At 40.5% G+C, this 18096-nt stretch overlaps 1 protein-coding gene across 2 annotated transcripts; it reads right to left on the bottom strand.

The window, feature by feature from the left end:
* Nucleotides 1-30: 30 nt before the first annotated feature.
* LOC133576097 (inactive serine protease 35-like) lies at nucleotides 31-14178 on the bottom strand. Of its 2 annotated transcripts, XM_061929078.2 has the most exons (3): nucleotides 13923-14178; nucleotides 6912-6968; nucleotides 31-2619 (listed from the first exon to the last, which is right to left on the bottom strand). In XM_061929078.2, the coding sequence occupies exon 3, from the start codon at nucleotides 2615-2617 to the stop codon at nucleotides 1343-1345; it is 1275 nt and encodes a 424-aa protein (XP_061785062.2). In that variant the 5' UTR covers nucleotides 2618-2619; nucleotides 6912-6968; nucleotides 13923-14178; the 3' UTR covers nucleotides 31-1342. The 2 variants fall into 2 exon arrangements, with proteins under 2 accessions (XP_061785062.2, XP_061785061.2); XM_061929077.2 differs by lacking the exons at nucleotides 6912-6968; nucleotides 13923-14178 and adding an exon at nucleotides 5690-5788.
* Between the last annotated feature and the right edge of the window lie 3918 nt (nucleotides 14179-18096).

Below are 18096 nucleotides of genomic sequence, written 5' to 3'. Positions count from 1 at the left end.
AACTCAAATTGACATATGCATTCGAGACTATTTTTAAGACATAGTCTACATATTTTATTTATTTTGTTGATGAAAAAATACCATATATTTTAGTTACATATTGAGGGAGAAGCATGACTTTTGAAAATAAAAAAAACTATCAGTCTGGTACAGTCAGTACAGTATTGAACAAAAACATTGTGGTGTGGCGCCCTCTGCTGGTGTGGATGCATGGAGACAGGTCCGGCCTTCCTTCGTTTTTGGTCTCCAAACAGGTTTTTTGAGACATACTTGCATCGATGCATGCAATTGGACGCCGTGCGGTACATTTGTTGACTGGGAAGACTCACTGTAAAGCCCTCAAGTATACATACGCTGGATGTTCTTCTGTGTTGTTTATTTCCCAAAAAAGTGACTGCATCGTAATCTCATTGTGGCATTTAACGTGTTGAAAAGGAAAATAAAGACGACAATGACATTTACATACAAAAAGAATGTGGATAAATGTTTGCTCAGTATTTTCTGTGACAGCTGTGTAGTTTTTCTGAGAATGGCCACCCCACTTCCTTCCTTCCTCCCTGTTCAACTTGCATGTGAGTCTCCCATATGAGATGCAATAAAATACAAATACACTGACACAAACTACCCTCACGGCTCCTCACTTATCTGCATACAGTCTTTTCCGTTGGTTGATGAAACATTGCCATCGGTTAACTCCTATGACCCGGAACGTGTTGAATACTAAACACTATGTTGACCCATTCAGCGTAGTTTTAATAGACCATGACCAGACTACTGTACAAAGTTTTACCACATTATGGGAACATTGGTAAAACACTGTGGAAGGTCTAAGACCAATGACCAATATTTGCAATAGTTTTAAGAATGCTTTTACACGGGTACGCTTTGGTTCGTTTGAATTAAACTCTAGTTTACCCCCATAAACCCGCTTGGAGACATGGGGCCTTGAGCTGTGCAACAAAATAAAGAAATAGACAGGTGTAAATTCAGTGGTGCACAACAACGGAACTCCATAACATCATTTCCGTACACTGTACTCTTAAACCTAAAAGCGAAAATTAGGAGAAACAGAAATCTGCTTGTAATTTGGCCAATATCATTTTTGGAGCAGACCAAAATCCTGACCAATCATCGTACTGTATGACTATTCAAAAGTGACAATTGGTCTTTTGTTTCTGCATGTACACTTAAAGTTACGATGCTTTACCCGGCATAGAGGTCTGACAAACTGACCAGGAGTGGAGAAAGAGAACAAAAGTTAAAAGCAGCCTGAGTAGTCTATAATTTGTGTAAAAAAAAATGGACAAAATTGGTTTTACAAGAAGTCCTTTAAAACTGTCATTCAAACGGCCCTGCAGTGACTCAGGTCTCCATGGATCCAGTGGCAGATCTGGGCGTATTTTACAGGAGTTATCCTCACTGCCACATTAAAGTCCCTCTGCTCGCCGTCATCCACCTTCACCCAGTGATGGCCAGAGAACACCCCAATCACCTTCCGCTGCCACTTCCCTTTTCCACCGTCTTGTCTCAAGCGAATGTAAACACCGGCTCCCGTGGCACCCTGCCGAGCGTCACAATGCTGGTACATCAAATCGTCTGACTCCTTGGCTACCGAGCAAAAGCGGTAGACCACCTTCTCACCCCCAAGGCTGGCCAGCAGATTTTTGTCATCGTCGTAGCCTGAAAAGTGGATCCGGGATGGGAGGAGGGTGGGGGGCGCCACACCGATCTCCATGTACTTCTGTTTGACAGGTCGTTTGAGCTCCAGGAGAGCGTAGTTGTAGTCGGCAGCCAAGGAAGCAGTGGAGTTCTTGGAGTGAATCCAACCTTGAGGGATGTGCGTTTGCTTGATTCGTGTCCAGCGAAAGACAGGCTTCCTCTTTAGGCGACTGACTCTTGTCCTCCTTTGCCCCCCTTTTACCATGCCGCCTTGTTGCCCTCTGATAAAATCTCCATCAATGCTACCCTGCTTTTCTTCATTCTCCATTTTTTTCCAGTTTCCTTTCATAGCAGTCCTCGTTCGCCTCCTTCTTCTCCTACCCCCACTTTTATTTCTGAGTTGTAGCACTCCTACTTTTAGCTGTTGAGCACCATCCAGGTAAAAGCTGCCATCATGGATGCAGTGAGCCGCCGTCAGCACATGCTTTGGGGAGACTAGGACCCCTGAACAGCCGGTGGACAGGCGCACAGAGGTGGAGAAGGGGTAGTTGGTGATGAACTGTGAGTCTGCAATGACAAAACGTCCATCGGGTCCGTAAACCTGACGCTTCCGGCGAGCTGGAACGTTCTCAGGTGGTCTCATTGGGTTGAAACCCTGCAGTATGACATCAGTGCGTGTACACGTGCCATTCTCGTACATGGTTTCGTAGCCTAGAATCCTCTCTTGTTCGTTCGGAGTTAAGTCCGGTAGGCGTCTTTGACATTCTATCCCGCATAGTGTCTCCACAGCGTTTCCATCTGCATCCTGCTTTGAGGTTCTGAACAAAGTTTTTGTTTGAAGTTCGGTGTGTCGATCCATCAGCATTGGAAGGTTCTGCTTGGTCCATTTGTGCAAATCGCTGCTTGCCGGATAGAAAGCCGCACAAAGCAGTAGACAAATAAGTTCTAGGAAACCCATAGCTGGAAAAAACAGAAACTAAATGATAAATAGGGCAAGGGCACAAGAATACAGAGAAATATCCCACATTGAGCATTACAATCAAAAAATCATAATGGCTGCAACTACCGGTACAATGAAAATTGCATTTGTTTTGTTTCTTTTAGTTCTGACAACAAACCTAATCTGTTCTGTTAATCATTGTTGTTACATTTTATGTATACATAACATACGCAAATAAACTTCCAGCAGTGTCTCATTGCACTCCTAGCAGAAGGGTCTGAACATTCAGATTAGCCAGGTTTACGGAATTCAGCACGACTCTGATGATGAAACATGACGTTGCTAGAAACATACAGTTATGACAAAGTGTTGCTTTTAAACTATAGCCAGAAGATGCTACCAAAAACAACATTGAAGCCCTCACCAAGGGAGCAAGCCTGTCTGCATAAACAACATTATCAATATTAAGGCTGAAACGACGCGTCGACGTAGTCGACGTCATCGGTTACGTAAATACGTCGACGCCGTTTTTATGCGTCGATGCGTCGCATATTTACGTCACACTGCCGTCATGGCGGAGCGCAAGCAGATGATGCGAGCGGTGCGAGCGAGGGGAAAAAAGCACGCCAAAAGTCTTCAAAAGTGTGGGAGTATTTCAATAAACGGCCTAATAATGTTGAGCTCGCAACCGTGGCTGCTTAGCAACCAGCCAAACCCCACTTAATAAAATTATATTTTATCTTAGAGCACATCCGCATCCCTATTCACCTAGGCAACCCCAGGAAATGTATATAATTCGGCATTATTTCGGCCAGTCGGCTTATATGATCAGAGCCGATCAGTTTACGTTCACGCGCAGGTATAACGCGGTGCGCTCCCGTCTCATCTGCTGGTGCGCGAGCCCAGTAATTAGACAGCTTTGTCAAATCAAGGAGTACAAAAGACGCCAGCGCAGAGTCGAAAAAGGTTTAGTTCATTACAGATAACACAGTTGTGCCAAAAGTATGTAAGATTTAATATTTCTCTTTGTGGGTGTGGCGCACCTGTTGCGCTTGTGAGATTGGGGTGGGGGGGGGGGGGGGGGGGATGTGTGCATGTAGCGTGCTTAGTCTGGAGGCTAAATACACACAGTCACAGTGTGTTATGTAACTGTTGTTTAGTGTTGATATTCTTTGCTTAGTTTGATAAATGTTGGAGCAGTTTGCTTCATCAGGAGGGTGTAGTCGCTCAACTTAAAGTGTTGGATTTAACTGTGTTGGATCATTGGCTGCTGGTGAGGGCATAGAAAAAGGGGCATTTTTCTACCAGTAGACAGCGTTTAAGATTGAGTGTTTCACTGCTAAATTAATAATATATTTATATTGAATATGGATTTTAAATATGTATCTAAATAGGTGGTTAATTGGTTAGGTATTTATGTATTTGCATATTGGGCTTTCTGCTGCATTTATCTATTCTGTTTCTGGGTTTAAATGTATTTTATATGTATCTTGGTGCATTTATGTTGAGACAATTTATTTAAAATCTGTTTTAACTTAAAGGGAAAATATGTGTCCATTTTCTTGCACTTGTTTAATGGTTAAGAGTTTGATAGCCTAATTAATAATTGTAAATTATGGGATTGATAATTGATTGATTTTTTACAGCATGTTAATCTTGTGGTGTTTTGTCCTTAAAGGTTTTTCACCTACTAAAGAAGCTAAAGGTTACTAAAGGCTACTAAAGGCTACTAAAGACAGCTAATGACAGCTAAAGAAACTAAAGTCTACTAACACTGCTAATGACTGCTAAAAAGACTAAAGAAGAAAAAAGAAGCCGTTTCTTCATTGGAAAAACTGTTGCAAACTAAAGGAAAATAAAAGGAAAAAGTAACTACGGTCTGGTCTTTTGAGTGAAATCCAGAAGCCACATTCAGCATTGGTACATCCCTTCAAGTGTGGGATAAGCACAGCGAAAAAAGCAAAACACTTGACAGTTGTTGTATGCACACTGTGTCGAGCGGAAATGGCCTATCATAGCAGCACAACGGCTATGAACGAACATTTGAAAAGAAAACACCCGACAGCGTTCTTGCCATCACCATCAACTAGTCAATCGTCCGCGTGAGTATACGTTGTCATCATTACACAAAAACATGAATGTGTCATTTGTATATGCGTTGTAAATTCATAAACTAAAACAGTGTTTCGCTCTGAGAGGTGCGTTTGGCGTGCCTGTTCAGTGTTTACAAAGACGCGCTCCTCTTTAACGCTAACGTTAATTAGTTGTGCAAATACCTTTTACAACATTAACAGTTACATATACTATGTACAAACGAACAATTAACTTTCACTTTAATCATACTATCATTGTTGTGATATTAAGCAAAATAAGCAATACTTTTACTTTTGTTGAAATGTTTACACTGTTACAGAATATTTCGTTTTGCACTTTTTTGTATTGGATGTTTATCTTTATTTTTGCACATTTTAAAGCAAAATAAGCAATACTTTTACTTTAGAAATGCTTATACGATTGCAGAATATTAAGATTTGCACTGGATGTTTACTTTTATATTTGCACATTAAAAAGCAAATAAGCTACTTTTAATTGTGTTAAATGTTAAAAGTTTTAAATGTTTACATTGTTACAGAATATTTTGTCATGTTGTTGTCAATGTTGACTGAGTGGCCATACTTTTTTTTTTGTAAATAAAAGTCATGCCTTTTGAAAAAACTGGCCTACATTTATTTTTTCATCTTCATTTTAAATTAAAAAAATAATCGGTAAAAGGAAAAATAATCTATAGATTCATCGAAAAAATAATCTATAGATTAACCGATTAATCGAAAAAAATAATCTATAGATTAATCGATAGAAAAATAATCGTTAGCTGCAGCCTTAATCAATATGTAATACATGTGCAGAACAGCAAATACACCTAATAATATAAGCAAATAAATAAAATACAACAGAACTAAAATACATTTAACCATTATGCAGTTTATGACGACAAATTAAGCATCATCAACATACAGGTATGTACAAAATAATTAAAGCTGAAATTCAGCAAAGACGCTTAATGCAAAAGGGTCAAGATTCAAAACCTACCTTGAATGCGCACAAACAGGATCCAGTAAAAGTTCCTACAACTTAAAAGACGCGTGGTTCAGCAGTTTCATCCCAAAAGATATCCACTGTGCATCCCACTGTGATGAGGGGGTGGGAACAGTGGTGTTTGGAGGGGTAGGCTGCAAGTTGCTGAATGTTGATCACATACGGACATCACATTTTGGGTCCACATGGAAATAAGTCTTGATATTTTGGGGAGAATAAACACATTTTGTACACTTAAAGTGATGTTTATTCAGGTTGTAGTATTTCATTCATTTGGTGGCAATTTAATACATTTACTTTGTTCTATTTATCAAACTTACTGATATAGAGGGGACATGAGTGGGTTTCATGTAACACTATGGTACACCAAAGGAGGCAACAGAGGGCCAGCCATGCAGTTGGCTTTTAATATTTCCTTCTTTTTTAATTTGATATTAGACCAAAATAGAGTTGGAGCATTTGTGGTTGAAAGTATATTTTATTTCCCACAGAAGTGTTTGTGAATCATGATTAACGATCATGTTTGACACTAACCGCTGTTTCCCCTCAAATCCACTGAGTGTTGACTACAACAACCAAAAATGTTCAAATCAGAACGTCTGGTGAACATTTACACAGCAGGCTTCCTGTTTATTGTATATTTTAGTAACCCATTTTAGTGATTGCTATCTTATATCGTCTGGTGTATGTTTTGTTATCATATTAGAAAAGATTTATCGCCAGGTTATCGCCGGATTACTCTGTGGTTGATTGTTGTCTCTCTGCAGTCATGAGGAAAACTAAATTAATGAAAAGACAGGATGAAAAGATTGAATAAATGTTTTGGTTGGAGCACATCCAGCAGACGAAATGAGAAATGTGTGTTTGTGTTGCTTTGACAGAGAGAGATGAACAAACAGGGGAGGAGGAAGACAGGATCTGACCTTATAATGCATGCACATGGACTATATTCAGCTCAACAGCTATTGAGCAAGTCTGTTAGCCATCATCCATCTCTCTAGCTTGCTATCATTCAGCCATCTAGGCAGCTATAATTCACTATGTATCTACAGTGTATAAAAAATATGATGTGTGGCTGAACAGTACTGTAGTTTTGTATCACTGTTACAGCCCTCAGCTGTAGAGGAAACAACAACATTCATGGTTTTGACTTGTCTAGACGACAGTTAATACAAAGAAAACAAAGACTGACTGCTACTCTTTTTTTGTGACTCACTCTTGCCTGCAGCTCCTCCGGGTTCCTTTAAAGCTCCTCTCCTTGATGCCTGAAGACCTGTAACAGAGTAATATAGTTCATTGTCTATATGGTATTATCTTGACACTTGGTCAACAAAGGGGAGCGCTTCTGCAGCTGAACTATTACAAATCATTCAGATAGAGGTGCAAATAATCAATGTAAACCTTTCTTTAGAATGAACTAACATGCTAACTTGACATAATGCTATTATTCCATCAGCATGAAGATGATTTTTTTATTGACTTGTTTTTTATCATTGCCTGTGTAGCTCTGAAGTGTTTGTTGCTGTTGGTCTAGCTGAATTATTGTATGCATACGTGTGTGGTCCTTCATTTATGTTTATAGCCTTTTGTGTCCTGTGTTTGTTCCAAGTCATGTAGTGATGATAACAGCCATCGTCCAACACTTCATTAAAGGACGTGTAGATATACCCGATACAAAACAATTGTCGAAGTGAAAACAGCTGTGTCTAACTGGGGATGGTCACATGAGACCTATAATTCAATGTTGCTGCGGACCAACTGTAATGAATTGACACTTTAAATGGAACCTAATAGATATACAGCCCATATATGTATATGTATATATATATATATATATATATATATATATATATATATATATATATATATATATACATACATACATATATATACTGTGTATATATACATACATATATATATGTATATATATATATATATATATATATATATATGTATATACATACATATATATATACTGTATATATATATATATATATATATAAATATTCAGATACATATGTATATATTCATATAGTACAAAACCCCGTTTCCATATGAGTTGGGAAATTGTGTTAGATGTAAATATAAACGGAATACAATGATTTGCAAATCATTTTCAACCCATATTCAGTTGAATGTGCTACAAAGACAACATATTTGATGTTCAAACTGATAAACATTTTTTTTTTTGCAAATAATCATTAACTTTAGAATTTGATGCCAGCAACACGTGACAAAGAAGTTGGGAAAGGTGGCAATAAATACTGATAAAGTTGAGGAATGCTCATCAAACACTTATTTGGAACATCCCACAGGTGTGCAGGCTAATTGGGAACAGGTGGGTGCCATGATTGGGTATAAAAACAGCTTCCCAAAAAATGCTCAGTCTTTCACAAGAAAGGATGGGGCGAGGTACACCCCTTTGTCAACAACTGCGTGAGCAAATAGTCAAACAACATTTCTCAAAGTGCAATTGCAAGAAATTTAGGGATTTCAACATCTACGGTCCATAATATCATCAAAAGGTTCAGAGAATCTGGAGAAATCACTCCACGTAAGCGGCTTGGCCATAAACCAACATTGAATGACCGTGACCTTCGATCCCTCAGACGGCACTGTATCAAAAACCGACATCAATCTCTAAAGGATATCACCACATGGGCTCAGGAACACTTCAGAAAACCACTGTCACTAAATACAGTTGGTCGCTACATCTGTAAGTGCAAGTTAAAGCTCTACTATGCAAAGCGAAAGCCATTTATCAACAACACCCAGAAACGCCGCCGGCTTCTCTGGGCCCTAGATCTTCTAAGATGGACTCATGCAAAGTGGAAAAGTGTTCTGTGGTCTGACGAGTCCACATTTCAAATTGTTTTTGGAAATATTCGACATCGCGTCATCCGGACCAAAGGGGAAGCAAACCATCCAGACTGTTATCGACGCAAAGTTCAAAAGCCAGCATCTGTGATGGTGTGGGGGTGCATTAGTGCCCAAGGCATGGGTAACTTACACATCTGTGAAGGCACCATTAATGCTGAAAGGTACATACAGGTTTTGGAACAACATATGCTGCCATCCAAGCGCCGTCTTTTTCATGGACGCCCCTGCTTATTTCAGCAAGACAATGCCAAGCCACATTCAGCACGTCTTACAACAGCGTGGCTTCGTAAAAAAAGAGTGCGGGTACTTTCCTGGCCCGCCTGAAGTCCAGACTTGTCTCCCATCGAAAATGTGTGGCGCATTATGAAGCGTAAAATACGACAGCGGAGACCCCGGACTGTTGAACGACGGAAGCTCTACATAAAACAAGAATGGGAAAGAATTCCACTTTCAAAGCTTCAACAATTAGTTTCCTCAGTTCCCAATCGTTTCCTGAGTGTTGTTAAAAGGAAAGGCCATGTAACACAGTGGTGAACATGCCCTTTCCCAACTACTTTGGCACGTCTTGCAGCCATGAAATTATTATTTGCAAAAAAATAAAAAATAAAGTTTATGAGTTTGAACATCAAATATGTTGTCTTTGTAGTGCATTCAATTGAATATGGATTGAAAAGGATGTGCAAATCATTGTATTCTGTTTATATTTACATCTAACACAATTTCCCAAGTCATATGGAAACGGGGTTTGTATATATATATATACACATGTATATACAGTATATGTATATGTATGTGCCCTGCGATGAGGTGGCGACTTGTCCAGGGTGTACCCCGCCTTCCGCCCAATTGTAGCTGAGATAGGCTCCAGCGCCCCCGCGACCCCAAAGGGAATAAGCGGTAGAAAATGGATGGATGGATGGATGTATGTATGTATATTTATACAAGCTTATTACTTGTATTTGTACTGAAAGCATTTACCCATACTGCCATTCAGACTGTGAGACTACATAGGAGTGTTCACAGTGTTTGGGAACCTATTAGAAAAGTCTTCTCTATCTTGAGAGACAGAAGGATATTATTTGGCCAACTTCATTCTGAAAGCACATGGATGAACACAACGCTTCCAAACATTTCTGCGTGCATTTGGATTAAACTAACCCACTTTAAACAGGATGCATTTTGTTTTTTGTTCTAGCTTTGTAAGTACAGTGTATGAGATTATACCCACTACATAAGTTACTAAAGGTACACAATTTAAGTAAAAAATACACTAAAAGTGTAGTAACATAAAAATAATGCAGCCATATAACAATCAGGAGGCAACCTTATTTTTACTAGTAACTAGTTGTAACACATGAAACATGTTTCTTGTTGTAAGATAGAAACAAATCTCATATATCTGAGTGATATTTTCATGATTTTTGTGTGATTCCCCCAACTACACAAAAAATAAATAAAGTATACATATATATTTTGAAATTATTATTACAATAAGCTTTACGTTTATTTCATGTAAAACTACAAGAGTTTAGATTTTTGTTTTCTTACCAGCAATAGATTTCATAAGATTGTGCAGGTCTGCCAAATAATTTGTCTAAAATAACTCACCTATGAGGACATCTTACATTAACATCTACTGTACATGAGTTGTATTGAAATGATGGATTAGAAAAATAGCATACAATTGCAGGATTGATTTATTGGCGCAGACAAAAAAGAAGGATTGGGCCAAACAACGAGCAGCTGCTGAGCTCAATTCTCAAATGCTAGCGTTCCCATGGTCGAATTTCGCCAAATCTGCCAAGAGGAAATGTGTGAGGAATGTTACAACACTGCTGTGATGTTGCATTGCACTGTTGCATTGTCTGCCTTTGGCTAGTGTGTGTGACCTTTTTTTGTTTCAAATTGTTTCTTATGTCTGCACAGCACTTTGGCAAACTGGGGTTGTTTTTAAACGTGCTATATAAAAGAGTAAACTAAATGAATAAACTGAACAGTTTAGCTTGTATACGAGTGATGACATAGTCCATCTGGATGCACTGTACACACACACACACATCTTTCATGACGGCGCCCTAAACAGGAAGAGTCTGTGATTATAAACTTGCAGCAATTATTTATGATACAACGGCAAAGAATGCAGTCTGATAAATAATTTTGATAACACACACGACATAAGGCCAGGAATGAACGTCTCAGTGAACTGTACTCCCTTTTTGCACAAATCTGTGGCACGTAAAACAATAGCAAAAATCTGAAAAGAGATTACAACCTCCAAAATGTAAACACACACACACACGAACAGACGCCGATTCCAAGGCATTTGTTTTCATTTTTGCATCTTTTGTCAACATTAATCATTGGCGGGATGTCAAAACAAAGATGGCTACTTTAGTCTATCTCAAGGGTCCCCAAACTTTTTGACCCGGGGGCCATGTTGGGTTAAAAGAATTTAGATGGGGGCCGGACTATCTGTATATCTGTATATCTATTCCCCTCCTGCCCCGGTCCGGCTGCGTCAAACACTAAATATATTCAGCTGGGATAGGCTCCAGCACCCCCACGACCCCGAGAGGGACAAGCGGTAGAAAATGGATGGGGGTGAATGGGGAAACATTTAATAAAGTCAAATACAAATAAAGCAACAAGAAGTATCCCACACTTATCTTTTGTAAAGTAAATATCTCCAGCAGATATTGTTACAACCATTCTTTGTTAAATTTTTGGGTGTTTTTCCTTTGTTTTTGGTTTCACTTCCTGTTCTGCGCTCTTATTTTGATTTCACTTCCTGTTTTGTTTTTTTTGTATTCTGTTGCAGTAGCTTCTGAGCGCTTCCCTCCTCACCTGCGGGTTGTTTGTATTGATTATCTCACCTGGTGTTAATGAGCACCATAGGGCTATTTAAATCAGTCTCCCTTAGTTGTGGGATCATTGTCTATGGATGATGGAGTTACAAACACAGTTGGTTGAAATTCTTCTTTTTGTTACACTTACAGTTGTAATACTCTCCCTGAGGACTACAGTGACTTTTCAGTTTTCAAAAGCTGAATCCCTGACCATTTTGGATTCCCAGCTCCCCAAGACTCAATTTCCCACATTTCCTGTTTCCGTGCCTCCGCTGAAGTCATGGGTCAACAGCTCCTCCCTTGAGCTCGACACAGCGTCCGGAATCTGCTCCTTGAGGGGGGGCTAAGACTGGCAGCTGTGCGACTGGGGAGGCACAGCTCCTTCCACTGAGGTCCGCCTCTTCACCAGCGGAGGCACCATCAGCTTTGTCTTCAACTCTACTTCCTGTTACAACTCTCCAACCAACAAATGACCCTGCGCAGAAGCACAGCGCGGCGTGGATAGACAATTGGTACCGGAAGGTGCTGATGGAGCTGGAGGATCCGCTTCTTGTGACAACACCACCAGCAGCCAAGCTCGCTCCTGCTTCAAAGTCTGCTCAAACCAAGCTCGCTCCAGCTTCGACGCCCGCTCAAGCCAATATTGCTCCGGTTTCAACACTGGCTACTCCAGTGGGTCAGCAGACGCCACCAGCTACTTCAGTGAGTGCGCATACGCCGTCACAAACTACTCCAGTGGGTTCGCAGACTCTGCCTCCTGCTACTCCAGTTGGGCCTCAGACGCCGCCTTGCATCTAGCGGGTCTTTCCAGGATGCCGCCTCCAGCCTCTCCTCCAGCGGATCTTCCCATGACGCCGCCTCTAACCCAGCAGCTTGCTTCAGCTCGACCTCCAGCCCAGCAGCCTGCTCCAGCTCGACCTCAAGCCCAGCAGACTGCTCGACTGGCGTGGAAGCGTCCGGCAGGTTCTCGCGGACTGCCTCCTTGTCGGCAGTCCATGGACGCCCCCCACGCCATCAGTAGCCATTACCAGGACTTGGCCGTGGACCACAATGGCTGATAAGGAAGTATTCTTGCCCACGTCCGCCTTCCTCGTCGGCCACATTTGTGGCCAGTTCATGGATGCCCTGTGCACCATAAGCAGCAATTCCCAGGACCTGGGCGTGGAGCTCCACAACTGTTGAAGTTCCATTATGGCTCAAGTTTTCCTCCTTGTTTTCCACGAGTGTGGCCAGTTCGAGGACGCCCACCTCGCCAGCTGCAGAGGCGGTCCACTCGCCGCCGCCACCTGACTTGTCCTTGGTGGCTTCGGGGACACTTGGTCTGACAGCCAATTCCTCCCTTCACCCTCTCGACGCTTTGGACTGGTGTTTTTAGGGGTTTCTAGGACGTCTAGAATCCGTCCTTAAAAGGGGGGTATCGTTAAGACCTGTAGGTCACGCCATTCTTTGATTCGTTTTTGGGTGTTTTTCCTGTGTTTTTGGCTTCACTTCCTGTTATGTTTGTATTCTGTAGTTTTACTCTGCTTCTAAGCGCTTCCCTCCTCACCTGCGGGTTGTTTGTATTGATTATCTCTTATAGATTTTTTCTTCCGTTCACTACTTTTGCTTTGCCTCTCTTTTTGAAATGGAGCTGTTCTGTGCTTTTTATGTTGTGGTTATGTACGGGTTGTGGCGCGTCTTCATGTTACAACTTTGTATGTGTTTGAGGCGAGCAGTTAGCACTTGGAGTGGCTGTAATGTTGTGAATAAAACAGCTCGTTAGGTATCCTTTCATTGTTACACCAACTCATGACACTCCAGACCATACTTTTGTTTTTGCTAGTATCGTTTTAGAGCAACAAACTCAACAGTATATAACACAGGTACAGCAGCAAGACAATTGCTTCATTCCGAGACTATTAAATTTAGTCCACACTCCACCATCAAAGCATAGCTGACATCAAAGACATGCGCAGTAAGGATCATTCTAACCCGAATTTCGGAAGATGTGTTTTCATGCGCTACAATCCTAATGACTTTCGGCATAAATCACCCGTCTCGAGCGGAAATAAATTTTGATCCGAACGTGTGTGATCGGGTCAGAATATTACAAATGGCATGTTTACATGAAGCATTTTTATTCTGGTTAGGCTTTTGATCCGATTAAATGTGTCCATGTGCACATAGTTTAGTGTCTATGGATGTTTAAGTTACGAACTCGGTTGGTGGTACTTTGAGATTCTTTTTTTTGTTACACTTATAGTTGTTTATATATATATATATATATATATATATATATATATACATATATATATATATATATGTCAGAGTTTGTAGGTGACGAACCCCAAGATGCAGAGAAGGCGGAAGGCATTGTACGAGAAAACATGATTTAATTATACACTAAGGCAAAACAACAAACGAAAGGGTAACAAAAGGCGCGCACAAGGCGGAGAACAAACTTGGCTATGAACTAAAATAGCACAGAGGCTAACTGTGGACAAGAAACCAAAAACACTTACTGTGACACGAAGGAACTAGGACATGAGCAGAGTGAAACCAAAAGTAGTCAGAGCTACAACGACACGTGTTAAGACAGGTAGTAGTGACAATGATCCAGCAGTGACTGGAGGGTAGGGCAGGTATAAATAGCAGCTGGCTGATTGACACCAGGTGTGGCCAGGTGCCAATCAGCCACAGCTGAAGGGACACAGCACTCAGGGAGAAACAGGAAACAGAACCAAAATAAGAGCGTTGACAGGAAATGACAGAGGAAAAACTAAAACTTGACCAAACTGTCAGGGACAAGCCTGACAATATATACACACATATATATATATATATATATATATATATATATATATATATATATATATATATATACAGTATGTTGGCCTTGTAGTAAAAGGCATGTGTGTGCAAGTCTACTTAGTAAATTGTTGTCTCTATTGTAATCAGTCAAATACGTTGTTAGCATATATATATATATATATATATATATATATATATATATATATATATATATATATATATATATATATATATATATACTGTATAAATATATATATATATATATATATATATATATATATATGTATATATATATATATATATATATCTATATATATATATATATATATATATATATATATATATATATATATATATATATACTGTATAAATATATATATATATATATATATATATATATATATATATATATTTATATATATATATATATATATATATATATAACTTGAAGCGACTGGGATGAGAATCAGCACCTCCAAGTCCGAGTCCATGGTTCTCGCCCGGAAAAGGGTGGAATGCCATCTTCGGTTTGGGGAGGAGACCCTGCCCCAAGTGGAGGAGTTCAAGTACCTCGGAGTCTTGTTCACGAGTGAGGGAAGAGTGGATCGTGAGATCGACAGGCGGATCGGTGCGGCATCTTCAGTAATGCGGACGCTGTATCGATCCGTTGTGGTGAAGAAGGAGCTGAGCCGGAAGGCAAAGCTCTCAATTTACCGGTCGATCTACGTTCCCATCCTCACCTATGGTCATGAGCTTTGGGTTATGACCGAAAGGACAAGATCACGGGTACAAGCGGCCGAAATGAGTTTCCTCCGCCGGGTGGCAGGGCTCTCCCTTAGAGATAGGGTGAGAAGCTCTGTCATCCGGGGGGAGCTCAAAGTAAAGCCGCTGCTCCTCCGCATCGAGAGGAGCCAGATGAGGTGGTTCGGGCATCTGGTCAGGATGCCACCCGATCGCCTCCCTCGAGAGGTGTTTAGGGCACGTCCGACCGGTAGGAGGCCACGGGGAAGACCCAGGACACGTTGGGAAGACTATGTCTCCCGGCTGGCCTGGGAACGCCTCGGGATTCCCCGGGAGGAGCTGGACGAAGTGGCTGGGGAGAGGGAAGTCTGGGCTTCCCTGCTTAGGCTGCTGCCCCCGCGACCCGACTCGGATAAGCGGAAGAAGATGGATGGATGGATATATATATATATATTTATTTTAATGCAAAGCTTTCCATTTGCTTTTCTGTGCAATAACCAGTGTGCACTCTATTCTTGTTTAGTATTTTTCACATTAAATATTCTTCACTGGTACGCTGCCGGCTGTCCTCTGCCTTTTGAGGTCACAACCCTCAGCTACAAAGAGCATACCTGACAGATATGGGTATCTACATCAACGATATGATTTGCCTGAGTGGGTGGACGGACAGATATAAGAAAAAAACAAAAAACTTTTTTGTTTTAAAATTGGGAAGTTCCACGGGCCGGATTGTGGACACTGGCGGGCCAGATCCAGCCCGCGGGCCGTAGTTTGGGGACCTCTGGTGTAGGTTTTTGCTAGAGGGGACAGTTGTGTGCTGTTGCTTACTCTATGGCTAGATAATCATGCAGGTCTAAAAAAAAATGATAAAAAGTATTTAAGTGATTCAAAGCAAGGTCAACAAAAGACCCTCTGACTTTGACCAAAGTATACGCCTCTAAAGCAGCACAAAACCTCGAGTTCGGACCACAATCATGTGATATGTCATCACATAGCTGATAGCATCATGCTTTCATTGGAGTGTCAAAAGACAAAGTTAGACCAGACTACGTTGCCATTTTTAAGTTTTGCAAGGGTAAACTTCTTTCTACACTTGCCACAGTCAATTAAGAATTCAAAATGATGAAAGTTTCTATGCAACAGTCACACCAATCAGTCAAGTCTTCAGCCATATATCTAGCTGTCATCACACAGTCGACCCATCTAGGTGTAGCTCCCGTCCTTCGATCTAGTCTAATAGAATTTTTGTCTACCCATTTATAATCCATCTAGCTAGTTAGCTATCCTCAAACCAAGCTGTCCATCTATGGATTATTTCTAATCCAATTATTTACAATTTTAAAATTGGATTGTGTTTTGATTTAAGAGTGACCACTTAATAGAAACTGGGTGCTGTTGCTATGGCAACGAAATAATATGATCTTGTCTAAAAACAAAAAAACAAAAGGAAATAAAATAAGTGGTAAATAATTGATGCAAAGAGGTCGGGATGAGTCACAAAAAAGCAACCTGCCTTTCAGACCAACATGTCAGCACTTTTTGAAAAACAAAGGCCTGCATCATGACTCTGAGTCACATGTAAACAATCTTTGAACATGAGGTGCATTCTTACCAACTAGATTATAATTTGCTGCGCTCAAGGACACTGAATGCTGTCTAGCAGGCACAGCTGTGCAAACACATGTGCACACGTTTAATTAAAACAACATTAACGAATATGAACTAAAGGCTGCTGCAGGAAAACAGCGTCACCAAGAGGGCAGTCTGCAATGCAATGGGTTAAGAGTAGGTCTCCAGCAGATGGCGCTGTAGCTCCTTTAAGCAGTTGACCTTTGTAAGGAAAGATGCCCTTTAGCCTGGTTAGACAAAGTCCATTATTCTTAGACTTGCCATGGTGGGCTGCATTAGATCAGGCTATGTTTTTGAGACTTTAAGGTAATTAAATGCTCAATCTGCTGCACCGCTATTTTAGCAAATACAGATTTCCTGTTTTGTTCTACATCCTGCTTTAGGCGGGCCTGAACAAACAGATCATTTCAAGCCGAGATCTCATTTGACAAACATATAAGGTATCAATAAGGTCTCCACATCTTTGACCACGAGTCAATACAGGAAACAAAGCCACAGATGTACTCTCTGTTGCTAATGACTGCTCTGCAAAAGAGCAACAGCGATGGAGGGCTGTGAGCGAGCTTTTTATTAAGAAACTGTTTCCACACATTGGACAAAGCGGCGTGAACGTATTTGCTCACTCACACAGCAAGAGAGCGAGAGTGCTGCAGTGTGGCTTACGCAGCACGGCACGTCAGCGAATCTCATTAGTGGGTTTGGAAGAGTTTAGTGGGGGCTTACACCACTGAGAGTACTCCTCAAGGTGGATCGTGGTCAGCAAAGGCCTCTGTGAGCAAAGTCAAGATTAGAACTGATGGGAAGTTTGCAAAAAGATATTTGACTTTAATGGTTCTCAAACACGATAAAATGTATTTTCTTGCGTTGGTGTCTCCTTTAAAGCACATCATTATAACTAGATCATCATACTGAGGGTATTATTAGATGACAGTGACCAAGTAAAAATAGGAAAGTTTTTTTCTTGGGATATCTTTGGACATTCCAACACCAACATTGATCATAATGATCTCAAGTCATGCTGTTCTTCCAAAAAAAACGATTGAACAAGCCGTAATATACATGACAGGCCAGTAGTTGGCGATGTGGCTTCGTGCATGTCCTCAGTTTGTCAGAGTTTTTGTTAAGCTAAATAAACTACAACCAAGCAAAATTAGATCTTCTTAAAGGGGAACTGCACCTGTCTTTTAAATTTTGCCTATCATTCACAATTCTTTATGTAAGACAAGAACACATATGTTTTTTTTTTTTTTAAATACATAAATATTCAGTAAATGCGCTCAAAAGTTCGCTTACAATGGAGCCTATGGGAGTCGCTCCATTCTGCCTATAAAAGCCCTTAAAAAACATCCAAACACTTCCATTAAGGGTTTATATACATGCTGTAAGTATGTATGTAATGTAGTAACAGGCACATTTATAATAACATTTAATATTTACGTATTTTGATCATTTTAAGCATTTGCGGCACATTAATTTCAAAAACCGCATCACAAAGTTCACTTTTATTTGCCACTA

Source organism: Nerophis lumbriciformis, linkage group LG34, assembly GCF_033978685.3.
Source record: "Nerophis lumbriciformis linkage group LG34, RoL_Nlum_v2.1, whole genome shotgun sequence".
Lineage (NCBI taxonomy): Eukaryota > Metazoa > Chordata > Actinopteri > Syngnathiformes > Syngnathidae > Nerophis > Nerophis lumbriciformis.
This window is presented reverse-complemented; position numbering and strand designations above follow the sequence as displayed.

Coding starts and splice junctions, on each gene's coding strand:
- LOC133576097 (XM_061929078.2), bottom strand. CDS start 2,617: ATGGGTTTCCTAGAACTTATTTGTCTACTGCTTTGTGCGGCTTTCTAT.